General features: G+C 48.2%; 1 protein-coding gene across 5 annotated transcripts in view; it reads left to right on the forward strand.

The window, feature by feature from the left end:
* The window catches only part of DLG3 (discs large MAGUK scaffold protein 3), a 53,583-nt gene extending 44,595 nt beyond the window's left edge, over positions 1 to 8,988 (forward strand). For 4 of the 5 annotated variants that reach the window (XM_086389930.1, XM_086389931.1, XM_086389933.1 and 1 more), the window contains 7 exons: positions 1,928 to 1,969; positions 3,494 to 3,544; positions 3,990 to 4,091; positions 4,572 to 4,744; positions 5,136 to 5,245; positions 5,579 to 5,670; positions 6,736 to 8,988. In XM_086389930.1, coding sequence (XP_086246056.1) covers positions 1,928 to 1,969; positions 3,494 to 3,544; positions 3,990 to 4,091; positions 4,572 to 4,744; positions 5,136 to 5,245; positions 5,579 to 5,670; positions 6,736 to 6,842 — 677 coding nt within the window. In that variant the 3' untranslated portion in view covers positions 6,843 to 8,988. The remainder of the gene's footprint in view (positions 1 to 1,927; positions 1,970 to 3,493; positions 3,545 to 3,989; positions 4,092 to 4,571; positions 4,745 to 5,135; positions 5,246 to 5,578; positions 5,671 to 6,735) is intronic. The other variant, XM_086389934.1, reaches the window with a different exon arrangement.
* The last annotated feature ends 4,920 nt before the right edge of the window (positions 8,989 to 13,908 follow it).

Genomic DNA, 13,908 nt, shown 5'->3' on the forward strand with positions numbered 1-13,908 from the left:
AACCTCACTGTAGCTATAGGTCTTCGTGGTATTTCATACTCTGTCACTGATGCTCACCTGTCTCTGTATTCTTCCTTCCCCTTGTCTTTTTTCTCTATTTTCTTTCTTCTCCCCAATTCTTTCCTGCCCTCCCTCCCTTCTTCCCTCCCTCCCTCTTTGTTCTGCTGTCTGTGAAATTAGGACTTCCCTGGGTTAAGTGACGATTATTATGGAGCAAAGAACCTGAGTAAGTCAAACTTACATACTGTTAACTGTATTTCTGGCATGAGTGGAGATGCTGGGGTTGGGGTTATAAGGGACGTGGGGTTGGGTGGAGGGGACGGCAGTGAGAGAGTTTGTGAGGATGGATGCCACCACAGGAGGAAGTAGAAGTGGCTCTGAGTGTCACACTTTTGCTCTGGATCCCTGCAACCATAATAAAAGCCTGTCATTCATCTCTGTTTTTTCCTTTTGTACCTTGAAATGGTGTGGAGCTGTCTTGGCATTCCACCTTACAAGTGAGGGGGGCAGCAGGTGCTTCTCCAGGGGTGACCACTCAGCTCATCTCTAGCCTGTTGTTGAGGTGAGGGGTACCTCAACAGTGCCCGCTGTAATCTTCTCCCAGTGACACAACACTAAAGGATTGGGCTTAAGATTTAGCTGTTTTAGTCTGTCTAAACAGGGGGTGATAGTGCTGTGAAGCCCTTTACCCAGCAAACATCTGGAATGTCCCAGCAGGTTCAGGGCCCTCAGCAGATGGTGCAGGCTGGCTCTCCAGAGCGTCTCTAAGGGGCTGGGTGGGTGGGGATCTCAAGAGCGTTTTATGGACTATGTATATTTAGTGCTTTAGCTTAGAAAACTCTGACCATCCTCTCACCTCTGGAAAATAATCTTAGAGTTGAAAAAAGAAGGGACCTAGATGACAGGGCCTCATCCTCCCTGCTGTGCACACAGGTGCGTGTGTGCACACATGCAGCCATGCCCGGCCGGTTCTCTCAGCAGATACTCTCCTTCCATGAATAATAAAGGCATGAGAGTAAAGGTGCTTCCTCCGTGGGTTACTCAGGAGCTAGCATGGGTGACTCAGCCAGTCTTTCCTGGGGGCCACAGCATATCAGTCTGGAACAGTGTCATCTTGGCTGAAACGAGCAATGCCTCACTCCATGGTTTGTTTTGTTCATGTTTCATCTCCATTTGCCTGTCATCTTGGGAGTAGTGCATTTTGTTTGGGCCAAACTGTGCTTTGTGCCTCCTGTGAGTACAGTTGCTCTGCCCACTCAGATATGGGTGGGTCCCAACAGTCTGAGACAAGAGGATCATCTTATCTTCCATGTATTCTTCATTTGTTGTCTCTGTTTTCTCGTCTTTTCATGGATGGAGGAGCATCCCCTTTCACCACTGGGGCCAAGCCCTCCTTCCGGGTAGCGATGTCAGGAGGGCTGTTGGTTCCACCAAATGGCCAACATGTCATTCCCTGGTGACTGTTCATCCAGCCCAGTGCTTAGCCCCCTAGTCCTGAAACACCGCACAATTCTGTTCTTCAGGGGTTCTATCTGGGGAGGAAATTCAAGAGCAGCCTGCTCACTGGGCTCCTCTTTGCCACTGTCACTGCCTTTCCTTTCCTATTGACAGCATTGGGAGATGCATTCTGAGATAGGATTTGGAAACCATCCAAGTCAGTTCTCTTGATTCAGATGGAGAATGGAAGCTGGTAGTCTATAATGGAGGGCCTTGGAAGACTGAAAGCACCCTGGGGACAAGTGTGAGGTGGCCAGGGTCTCAGGATTGGAGCTGCACCTCTCAGCTGGTAGCCTGATGTGGCAGGCCTCCCGTGGCCTGACTTGGTTGGCAGCTCAGCATTCGGCTCTTGGAGCATTTGAGTTTTGTGCTGCGTATGACCTCTCAGTGGTGTGTTCTGAATCAGAGTCTCTTTCTTGTTGGCTTGCAGAGGGAGTGACATCCAACACCAGTGACAGCGAAAGCAGTTCCAGTAAGTGTGTGTCATTCTTCCCCATGGCATGTAGCTCTACCACGTGTCCCAGCCATCCTCATTCCAGCATTGCATGGCTGCCATATCTGTTCAGAGGCTAGTGCTTCTTTTAGCCATGTACACTTGGAGATCCTGGAAATGCTGTGGCCATTTTGTCCCTGTGGGATGGGGTTTAGGCTGTGGATTAAAGGAGAGAATATATGCCCTGCACTTCTGGCCAGGACTTGACTTAGGAGCATCCCTACTGTAGGCACTTGGGGCTGTAGGTGCTGCCAGTTCACATATTTGCTCAGAGACCAAAAGGAGAATGGCTCCTAGGGGATATTGTCCTGAATTGCCTTTCCAGGTCACTAGTACCTCCTGGGTGAAGGCTTGGTATCTTTGCCTTTTTGCTGGGCTAAATGACCAGGTGACAGCTCAGGTTTCCTACAGAAATCCTGTGACCAGGCCAGAGAAGCCACAATTCAAACCCCATGAAGTTTGGGACTACTGGCCTTTTAGGAGTTGTAGCTAGAGGCCCTGAGAATGCATCCCAGGGCTCGATGCAAATATCGCTGCCTTCCCTAGCACTGCTACCAAAGTGAGACCTCCTAGTACATAGTACCCAGAGAAGGCAATGGCAGCCCACTCCAGTGCTCTTGCCTGGAAGATCCCATGGACGGAGGAGCCTGGTAGGCTGCAGTCCATGGGGTTGCTAAGAGTCGGACACAACTGAGCAGCTTCACTTTCACTTTTCACTTTCATGCATTGGAGAAGGAAATGGCAACCCACTCCAATGTTCTTGCCTGGAGAATCCCAGGGACAGGTGAGCCTGGTGGGCCGCTGTCTATGGGGTCGCACAGAGTCGGACACAACTGAAGTGACTTAGCAGCAGCAGCCAGTACCAAGTTGCTTGGTGACTCTTAGGAAGTCCTCATCATTGCTAGGATAGATGGAGCTCTCCTGTGTGGGACGAGCAGGGCTCAGTACTGCTCTTAAAGGGCACTGGGGACCTTAGCCCAGCCTTGTGCCACTTTTCTGGGTGCTTCTTCCAGTGCAGGGAAATAGGCAGACCCTAAAAAGGGTAAAGTTCAGCTGCAGCTTTGGGGACCTACACGAGTGCCCTGACTTCCTTGCCTACAGATGAGGGACCCAGGCAGTGTGTCTCCGTCACTTGAAGCTTTTCCTGTGATTCTTTGTGGAGCAAGAGGGCAACTGAGCAGAGCTGACTGTTATCTATAAGAAGAGTCCTGGGACATTGGGGTGGTTTTTGGTGGAGGCTTAATGGCTTCTGGGTCATGTTCCTTTGCTCAGCTATATTTTGCTGAACAAGAGGACTCCTGACTCCTGTCTCAGGGGTGGTGAATGGTTTCCTGTGCTTTCATTCCAGCAGGCAGTAGACAAGCCCATGGCACAATTGTTAGCAAGAACCAGTTGACAAGGCTGTTTTCTGGTAGAGGTTGGGGTGCAGTGAATGTTGTAGGGAGATGAGGATACAAGGAGGCAGATTATAAAGTGCTAACATGTCTTCAATTTTTGTTGCAGAAGGACAGGAGGATGCTATTCTGTCATATGAGCCAGTGACACGGCAAGAAAGTAAGCCCCCTTCTGAGAGTCTTGCCTTTGAGCTAATCTGGTAGTAATGGGACCCAAACTGGTTGGCCATGGAGACAGAGGAGAGATTGACGAGAGATGGCGAAGGTCAATTTCAGTGGGTGTGTGGCCACTGCTAAAAGAGAGGCTCTGGTCCCTCTCTTCAATGGCTGCTCTGAAAAACCTTGCTTAGCTGTTGGTGCCCATGCACAGATTTCTCCTGAATCTGTCGGAAAGGGAGACGCTTCTGATTTCATACTTGCCTTGGACTTAGATATTCTCAAATTAAAGCCTCTTTGATGTCTTTGTAGTTAAAAGGCAAAATGGTTGAAGATGTGCTGCTCTGTCTGAGCAGTGGCTCCAGCACCTCATTGCTCTAGGCAGACGAGGAGGGAGGTCAGGCCGTCTGGTGAGGGCCTCACTGACTGTCTCCATGCTCGCTCCCCAGTTCACTATGCAAGGCCTGTCATCATCCTGGGCCCCATGAAGGACAGAGTCAACGATGACCTAATTTCGGAATTTCCACATAAATTTGGATCCTGTGTACCACGTGAGAGCCCAGGGTGTCTTTGGGAGGGAGGCGTTGGTGTCCTGGGAATTACTGTTGCTCTCATGTTTTATGGAGAGGGCCTGCGGCTGGGTTCTAGGTATCTCTGGGAATAGGGTACTTCCAACCCCCCAGAAGAGATTAGGCAGCCATATATTCCCCCAAAGCTGTCCCAGCCCACTGGGACAGCTTGTTAGGCTTGCTGGCTCCTGTACCACATTTGTCACCATCTCTCTGCCAGATCTTGGCCCAGGAAACCCCATCTTTCTGGTCCAGTTGAAGCTAAAGCAGATAGCTCCTTGTGTGTGTGAGACCTGGTGATTAGAAGAGATATAGGCAAGAGAAACTTCTTCCCAGCCTCTTTGCCCCATTCATCTGGAGTGACTCTGGGGCCCTGCAGGGGGGCAAACAAGTCAGCCCTTGGTGGCGTGAGGGCTTGGCACATTGTCCTTGTGCCACAGAGCATTTCCTCTCTTCCTGCAGATACTACCCGGCCTCGGCGTGATAATGAGGTGGATGGGCAAGACTACCACTTTGTGGTCTCCCGAGAACAGATGGAGAAGGATATTCAGGACAACAAGTTCATTGAGGCAGGCCAGTTCAACGACAATCTCTATGGGACCAGCATCCAGTCAGTGAGGGCAGTTGCGGAGAGGGTAAGGAGAGAAGTGGTCGCTCTACAAAATTACCCCTGAAGGGAGGCACAGAAATGCTCCTGCCAGAATGCCGCATGGATCCTCATCCTTCCAGCACATGGCCTAGCCAGTGGCAGTGCTGACCAAAACCACGCCTGTTCTGCATGTTCCCAGCCCCTGGTTGGAGATGTCTCTCTCCTCTGTGCAACTCACCCCAGAGCATCACCCTGCCTGCATCTACAGATGTGGCCTTTTCTGGATAGTAGGAGCCAAATGTGGAGCCTGGGTACCTCAGAGGTAGAATCTTCCAGGCCTCTCTAGGTGGCCCCACATTTCTCACAGGTGGATATTGGGGTCAGCACCATGGGTAGATGGAGACTAGGTGGACTGATGGCAGTCCTTTCTTTTTCAGGGCAAGCACTGCATATTAGATGTTTCTGGCAATGCTATCAAGAGGCTGCAGCAGTCGCAACTTTACCCCATTGCCATCTTCATCAAGCCCAAGTCCATTGAAGCGCTTATGTAAGTATTTGCTGAGATTCTCAGCTAGGAGAGGGCTCTGGAAAGGCAATGAAAAATCAAGTGGTTTGTTGGGCAGGGGTAAGACCCAGTGGGTACTCAGTGGAAAGTCTGTGTCCCTCTCTGTTCACTGGAGGCTCCTTTGGATTTGTGTCCTCATGCTTGTGCCCCTAGTTAAGCTTTAAGACCTAGAAGTTTGGGGAAGATGTTGAGCCTTAGGCCACTACTGTTCTCAGAGGGCAGCTAAGCAGCTTTCCAGGGGGCCTGGAGCAACCCTTTATGTTAATCAAAACATAGAATCTAGTTTGGTACTATGTTCTTCTGTATCTTTGGAAGGGAAATGAACCGAAGGCAGACATATGAACAAGCAAATAAGATCTATGACAAAGCCATGAAACTGGAGCAGGAGTTTGGAGAATACTTCACAGGTAAGTCTCCCCATTGTGCAGCTTGGGTGTGGGAGCAGGCAGACACCTATTCTATGAGGTTTTTCCAAGAGGCCTAGATGCCTGGCACAGTTTCTGGCTGCTTTTGAGCTCGAGCATTTCCAAAGTACTCGAGTGCCCTCCAGCCAGAGTAGTTTAGCCAGTTTATAGTTTCAACCATCATCAGCAAACGCTTTGATTGTTTTGTGCATTCTGTCTTCGTGTCTTCCTAGACTGTAGCTCCCTGTTTTAGTTTGTTTTCCTGCCCCTCCAGGCTCCCCCATCCAGCATTGGCTGATTGCATGTTTTACGTGCTGAGTGAACATTTGTTGATGATGATGGTTGCCTGGTGTGGTGTTCAGGTGTTCTCTGTCAGTGTGTGCACACATGTGTGTGCATGTTTATATGGTCACCTACTTTAGAAGGGCAGTTCCTAAAAGGTTGGGAAGGTTTCTGTGTAATATGTTGCTTACCTTTTGAAGTATGGTGACCTATGTATGCAGGTTGGTGCTGAGTAAACTCTAGCTGGTGATGCTACAAGGTTAGCTGGCCACAGGATTCATAACTGTTCTCGCATACCTTGGGTCCTGGAGCTCCGTTTTCTGTCAGCCACTGTGTCCTTGTTTGCTGCGCTGACCTCTGACATAATGCAGATGTGATGGCCCCAGGAGCACTGCATCTTGCCAGAAATTGTGACTTGCAGCTCCTGCTCTGGATAACCAGGATTTTCCAAATCTTCCAATGAGGCTGCATCAGAATTGCCAGCTGCTGGCCTTATGGCAGCCAAGAGCAGTACAAACTGCAAGGTCTGGCATCTAATGGGTGCTCAGTAAACATTTTTTTGAGCAACACATTTTCCTACTCATTGCCGCCCAGTGTCACTGTCTCAGCAAGTTGACTTCAGGCCCTGGGCCTTGAGTGCCCGCTAGCTTCCCCACCGCCCCAGGCTCTTGGACTGCCACCTAGTGAACAAGCTGGGCTGAACTGTGGGCTGGTTGGGATGAACCAGACTGTCAGGGTTTGAGGGGTTGCTGTGGACCATAATGATAATTCTGTTTTCTTTTTCAGCCATTGTACAGGGTGACTCACTGGAAGAGATTTATAACAAAATCAAACAAATCATTGAGGACCAGTCTGGGCACTACATTTGGGTCCCATCCCCTGAAAAACTCTGAAGAATCCCCTCCAACCATTCTCTTGTGAGCAGAAGAAATCAAGTCCCTCTTCCCTCCTCCCTCTTCATTCCTGTCCCCACGGGGAGAACAAATGACTACTGTTCTTGTCCCCTTTTTTAGATATGTCCAAAAATTAAGTTTTCTAGTCCTGTTCTGTTTTTTTTAAATTTTTGTTTTGTTTCAGTTTAATTTTGGGATGATGCCATCTCACTCATCATGTGACTGTGCCCATGCCTGCATGAACCTTTCCCAAGCACTAGCACAGGTGCAAATCCATCAGAGTCATTGTTTTCATAAAAACCAAGCAGAAGAGAAGAGAGGAGGACTGATGGAAAGACAGACTGGACGGCTGCGCGGCTTGTGAAGTGAGCCCTTCACACCACATGAGGAGAGGCTCCCGGGCTTTGCTACGATCTGTATGTGGCCTTGCGGCTCAGGACGGCGCGGTGTCATGGCGACAGAAAGTATCTTATTTATATATAGATATATATATGTAATTTATATAAAATATATAGAAATTATTATATATATATATTATACTCTCTCATATAATATATATATATATTCACACGCATTTGGACTAGAAAATCTATGGAGACTTCATCAATGGTACTGTGTTATTAGAGAAATGCTTTAATTTTCATATTCTAATCAGATGGCATCTTATATCCCAACTGGTTGGGGAGGAAGTGAAAGTGGTAGTAAGTGCTGGACTGAGGGCACCCACATTGGTCATTCCCTTGAGAGCTAGGCTTTTCTCTAGAAGGGATCAGCCAGAGGACAGTGAGAAAGGGCTTTTGCCCAGGGGTCAGATGCTTGGAGCCGTGACCCAAGAGCTGATGCTGCCCTTGGGGCAAGTCAGGCCCGCATGTGGGGAGCCAGAGAATGGCTAACGGTGCTCCTGCCATATTAAATTGCTGATTGTTTTATGCCACCTGATGTGTCTGCATGAGAGGTTTCCTTTTTGTTCATTTTTAAGCTGCTGTTAAACCAAAACCATGTTGTGCTACTGTGTCAGCCTTTTCATTCTTCCAAATTTTACTTTTACTATTTAAGTGAATGCGTAGAATCCAATTTGACTGTGTTCTAAAGGCTCATAATGTTCTGGAAGAGCCGGACCTCGTGATAGACTACATGACCCAGGTTGGGCCGTCCCATCAGCAGAAGGGGGAGCAGGTGAGAACTGACAGGAGCCGGGGCTCCTATTGTGTCCCTTCACTCACCTGCCAGGGACGTGCTGGGCTCAGCTGAGGCCCTGTCATGGGGCCCACTGGCAGGGATGGGGAGTCACTTGCTGTCCAGCCCTGTGCTGGGACAGTGGGAGAGCCCTGAGCTTGGCCAGCCGCGTGATGAAAAGTTTGATTTGGGTTTTTTCCACAGCTGCTTCATATGCCCTACCTACCCCACCCCCTCAGTAAAAGCTGGTAGCTTATTGTTTCTTCAAGAAGAAAGTAGACTTTTAATGCTGTCAGTTTGAGCTATAGAGCTAAGATTCACTTACTGTTGAGATGTGAAGCTTTGTTGCTTTTTCCCAGAGTCATACGGCGGTGATTGTGGTCAAGGGGCTTTTTTTCTCTGACCACAGATGCAGGCAGCAGGTATGGCTCAGGCCCCATGCCACCCTCCTGTGCTCCTTTGAAGCCACCATACCTCCCTCAGCTCCACACTGGAGGCGCAACACAGGGGAGGAGAGAGTGGATACGCTCAGCCCTAGGGTTGAGCCTGTTGTTTCCTAGCCCACTGTGTCACAACCACTGCAAACGACACATGTTGAAGATGCTTTGAGTGCTACCATCCAAACTTAGGCAATCTATTAACAGTTCTCCTACAAGCATGACTAGGCTAAGTGTAAAGTCTAGGGCCCAGAGTGTAGGTAAAGAAAGGGTGGCAGCTTTCCCTGGGCAGTGCACTGGATTGAAGGCAGGAGGGGTGAAGTGGTGGCCGATGATGACTCTGGTGAGGAGGGGGTAAGCTGGGAATGTTGTTGATTTCTCTGATGTGAAGTGATGTAGTCTGAATGATGCTCAACCCTCTACCCCTCCCAGGGAAGAAAAGCAGAGATTCAAAGCAAGCATGACACTAGTTGGTTGACCAGTGTTCCTTCCAAGGAGACATATATTTTTTAATAAATGATAGTTGCGATGAACTGTGGCTCAGAGACCTTCTTAAAGTAGTTGAGAGGGGATGGTGGGGCAGAGCAGTGGGAAAAATGCCCCAAAACTTTGGGGGCCAAAAGGCTCTCTCCCTAGTGACCATCAGCTGCCCAAGTCAGGTTTTCCTCTGGATGGCTCTCGACTCCTGTGGTTTTAACAGGCCCTTTGTGAAGGCTGTATGCTCAGTCTTCTGCCCCCGCCCCCGAACACTGTCTCCAGTACTGCTGGCCAGGTGTGTGTGGAGGGCATCCGCGTCCTTTGGGGCAAAATGCCAAAGGTACACAAGACAGGAGGTGTCTACTGCAGCACAGATATTTGTTAGAGAAAGCAGGAGCCAAGGGAGCAGCAGAAATCTGAGTAATAAATATGGTAAGCAAACCCAGCTACCAGAAAGTGTTACTGTGCAGGGGAACCAAGGGTGAGATGGGACCAGGTTGCAGAGCAGGGTGTCAGTCATTCTGGCAGCCCTCTGCTGAGAGGAGGAGCACTTGGAGCAGGTGTCTGTGACTTGGCTGATGTCCCTGCAGCTCGCGTGCAGAAGCCTGAGGTCGTCCTGCTATGATTCAAGTCTAGAGCGATGACTGAGTGTGTGGGGGCTGAACTGCAGTGGGGATGACTCCGTAGCTGTTTGGGGCACGTGGCAGTTTGCAGGGTGCTTCTTTTCACACATTCTCTCATTCACCAGAAGGCAGCCTGACAAAAAGAAGTCCCCAAAGCACTCTGTGGGGTTTTAAGGAAATCTGGCTCCTAAGTGCAAAGGGTACAGAGAGCTGGCCTCTGATCCTGCTGTGCTGAGACTCTGGCTCCACAGCTGCTGTCCCTCCTGGAGGCGGTGCGGCAGGAGAGAATGCAGCCCCGGCAGGAAGATGCTGAGCAAGTTGAAAAGAGCAGAGGTGGACACCCTGACCCTGATCTCTACCACCACCATCTCCACAGGGAGGCAACACTGCCTTCTCTCCCAGGCTTTGCTGCTGACAACACAGCCAGTCACACCCTGGCTTCTTCGTTTAACAGACCTTAAAACATTCCTAGGATGATCTCATGATTACATAAATTACAGATACAAATGACCAACTTTATCTTAAGGTGAAAGTGGTTCAAGAAATTAGCTAATGAAAGCAAAATCTTTGCCCAAAACAAGTGTGGAAGTTAATGCTCAAAGATGAAGCTAATACGTCAGATACAGAGGAAGGTGGGGGCTGAGCTGCAGGACTGGGCAGAGACTAGAGGGAGTGTATCCTGAGTGGGTCAAAGTCAAGCAAAAAAGGAGGGGACTGAAAAGGGACACTGGGCTCCTTGAGCACAAATGCTAAAGGACAATGGAGCCCTCTCCACAGGGACAGTGCTTGCCTGGTGCCAGCCACTGGAGGTCCATGGTGTCAGACTGGCTGCTGAGAGAGCCTAGGCTTTCTCAAGGTAACCCCAGGAGCAAGTGCCCATAGGAGATGCTCGCCTGGGTGCCTGGTGCGCTTGCCTCAGTTGCTCCCTTGTTTTGTCCTTTATCTGTGTTCCCACCTAGGATTTTGTGACCTCGATGCCACTAATCCTCTTATTCAATCAGTTCTGTGGCACCTCTACGACTTCTATTCCAGGTAACACCGTGAAGCTAAAATTCTAATTTCCTCAAAAAGTCTCTCATCTTCATCACTTCCCAGAAATAGCAGAACTGATGTGCCCCCTCCCCATCCCCCCACCCCACGTGTCTTGATTCTTGTGGAACCATTGTGGTCTTGATAGCAAGAGTTGTCACAGAAGATACTCTGTTCAGCAGTGAAGCCCTCACTAGATTTTTATCTGCAGCATTGGGTTGATACCCACTGGTTTTTTACATGTTAGACCTAATGGAGTCCCTCTGCGTCCTGTCCATCCTGGCACTCTCAGAAGCATCTTGTAGTACATGTCAGAGGACTGGAAAGTGGGTGGTTTGAGAAGAAAGATTCAGACCTGCCTGCTGGTAGTGAAGAGCAAGTGCAAGAGGATGCTCTCCTGGGACTGGCCTTCCTGTTGCCACAACCATCCTCCCTTCAAGCTTGGAGGGAAGAGATTTGATGAGGTCCAAACCTGTGGTGAATGCTGTTTTCTGTTTTGTGGAGAACTTCCGTTCTGGAGTCCCTGCTACTTCTCTGATCTTGCTCTGTCAATTAGGACTCCTTTTCATTGCCAACTGCTTCCTCTTCTTGAGCTCCCTTTCTTTTCACTCTGCTGTCTTCTCACCAGGAACTGAACAATCTCCAATTCTGCTCCCTCTTACCATTCATTGGTTCAGTGCAAGTTTATCAGGTAACCAAAAACTCTCAGGTTCAGCTAGGACCTCCCAAAAATGATTTTCAAAGACTCCTGTCTCAGCATCACAGAAAGATAAACATCTTTCTGTGCACCCCCTATTCCATTCCTCCCTGGAGCATTTTGGCTTCCAGTAAGACTCCTTTACTCTTCTCCCCCATCCTAAATGCCAGCATTTTCCTAGTCACCTAGGCTCAAAATCTAATTTCTCTCCTTTGGTTATCATATCCAATCTCCTACTGAAAATTGATTTTTTTTAAGGTGTCCATTCAATTTAGTGCTTTGTTTTCATTATCACTGCCACTACCCTCACAATAAGAAGAGCGATGACCAGCGAGCTCCTCATGAGAGGCCTTGTGCTTGGTGCTGGAAATACAATGGCAAATCAAAGGAAGACAGTCCCTGCCCTCAAGGGGCTTCTAGTCTAGTGGGGAGAGGGCAACAAACAAGTAACTAAGTATATAATTACATGTTATACTAAATGCTGTGAAAGAACTAAATAGGATGTGGCAATAGAGAGGAGACGATGTCCAGGGAAGGCTTCTCTGAGAAGGTGACATTCAGGTTAGAGCTATAAGTTCAGCAGGGCCAGCTTGGTGACAGGAGTCTGGGTTGTGGGGGAGGAATATACTGAACACCTTCCGCAGGCCCTGATCTGCTTTTCCATATTACTTTATGTTTCTCTATAAACCAGTCTAGACTTACCTTTTAACCTGTGAGCAAAGCCTCTGTCTGGAATGTTTCCAGTCCTGGTCTCTATGGAACCCTTCAACTTGCAGCTTCAGTGGCATTTTTCATGGTAATGCCACTGGTCTTTACAGAAGACCTTCCCCCTCCCTTCCTTTGCACCACTTTAGCAGTTTATACGAACATGTTCTTCCTTGTCCATAATGTACTTCTTCAACTAGACAGAAAGGTGCTAGAAAGCTGGGATTGCATCTGATGTATCTTTGTATCCCTCACAGCAGCTAATACATGCTAGATGCTCAATAAATGTTTGGTGAATGAACTCCCCCCTTTCTGGGCCTCACTGTCTTAACCTAAAACAGGAGGAAGTTGCACCAATGAGCTCTACAGCCACTCCCAGCTCTAAGGTCATTGACGATGATAAAGTAGAATTCTATGCAGAATCCCTCACAAAAAGACAGTTCATGCCTTTTGTGGATTTGCAGTTGGAAAAAACCAATGAACAGTGATGCAGATGATGTGAGAGGCTTAAATACAGCTGCCAAAGAACACAGCCCAAGAGCACATTAGGTTTATACATGATCAAACATAACATGCTTTTTGCCTGCTGGAAAGGAGGGAGGAAAAGGATCCATAGGCGTGTGGACTAGGATGTGGGAAATTTCCTTTTTCCAGCTGGGTAGAAGTGTAGGATCCCAGGACAGCTTGAAAAATAGAAAACTGATAGAAGAAGGTGCCGATTCTGATTACTTACCCTCAAAGAAATTGTGCTAGGAAAATACGGAAATAGAGGTGTCAAACATGCCACTAGACGCCCTCCTAAGGAGAGTGTAGGTGCCACATGGTGACAAATAGTAGCTCCTGGTGGTGTTTCTCTAGAGTGAGGGCTGTCAGCTATGAGACTCCAACCAGGAAGTGCTTCCTGGTTCTGAGGCCCTGCAGGCAGTGATGCCCCAGGTTGGGCTTTTAGAGCAGTTGCTGGCTTTGTGTTTGTTAAATGCGTGCTTTTCAACTTTCAGCTCTTGAAGCATTAAAAAGATTCCCACACCAAAAAAGGTTCCCTTACCTTTGACCTATCAGAGAGGTTGAAGTTTCTTAGGCCAAATGAGGGGAAAACTCCAAGTAAATAAACTCAAAATATAAAGGTAAAAAAGATCCTAAAAAAGTCAAGGGGGAACCCACCCCCTTGCTGTTAAGTAGAGGAGACAAAAAAGGCCCTCCCTCTCTGGGGTCTACTAGAGTTCACCCCACCATTTTCAGAGAATAACAGACTATAATAGAGAAGGTAAAGGGGAATAAAAAACACAGTCAAGACTCTAATGAGCGGAAGATTGCGAAACAACAGAAAAGAAGGTAAAAACCCCACCTCACTCTGGCTGCTGTATTAAAGATAGGAAGCCTTTCCTGGAGCTGGGAAATTCAGATCTTGTGGAGAAATAGAATGACAAGAGGGTGTCAAGAGTTAGTGGGTGCAGGGAAACACGTGACCCTGCTAGAGAGCAAGAGCCAAATAATTACAAACCTTCAGAAGGACTTATTGTAATAGGTGTCAGGCATTGCTCTACCAGCTTTGCATGTATTTACTTATTTACAACAACTCTATAAACTGTTGTTATGGAAGCTTTATAAGCAAGAAACAGGTCCAAAGTGAGGTTAAGCACCTCACCCAAAGTCGTACAGCTAGTGAGTGGGAGAGCAAGGATTTTAACTTGGGTGGTTTGGTTCTGTGTTTTGCTGCTTTGCTGTGCTGCCTCATCTATTTCTTACTACTTCCCACCTTGGTATTATTCTTTGCAGTCTGGCTTTTGCCCTCACTACTCCACTGAAACTGCTCTCACAAGTCATGAATTCCAAACCAACAGATTTTATACTTTTACAGAGGTATACAAAGCGCTCTACCATATTTCACAATGTTGAAACATTCTCCCCACCAAGACCTGAAA

This window comes from Bos grunniens, chromosome X, assembly GCF_055505025.1.
Source record: "Bos grunniens cultivar Pamir isolate PY7600 chromosome X, Bosgru_T2T1.0, whole genome shotgun sequence".
In the NCBI taxonomy this organism is placed as follows: Eukaryota; Metazoa; Chordata; class Mammalia; order Artiodactyla; family Bovidae; genus Bos; species Bos grunniens.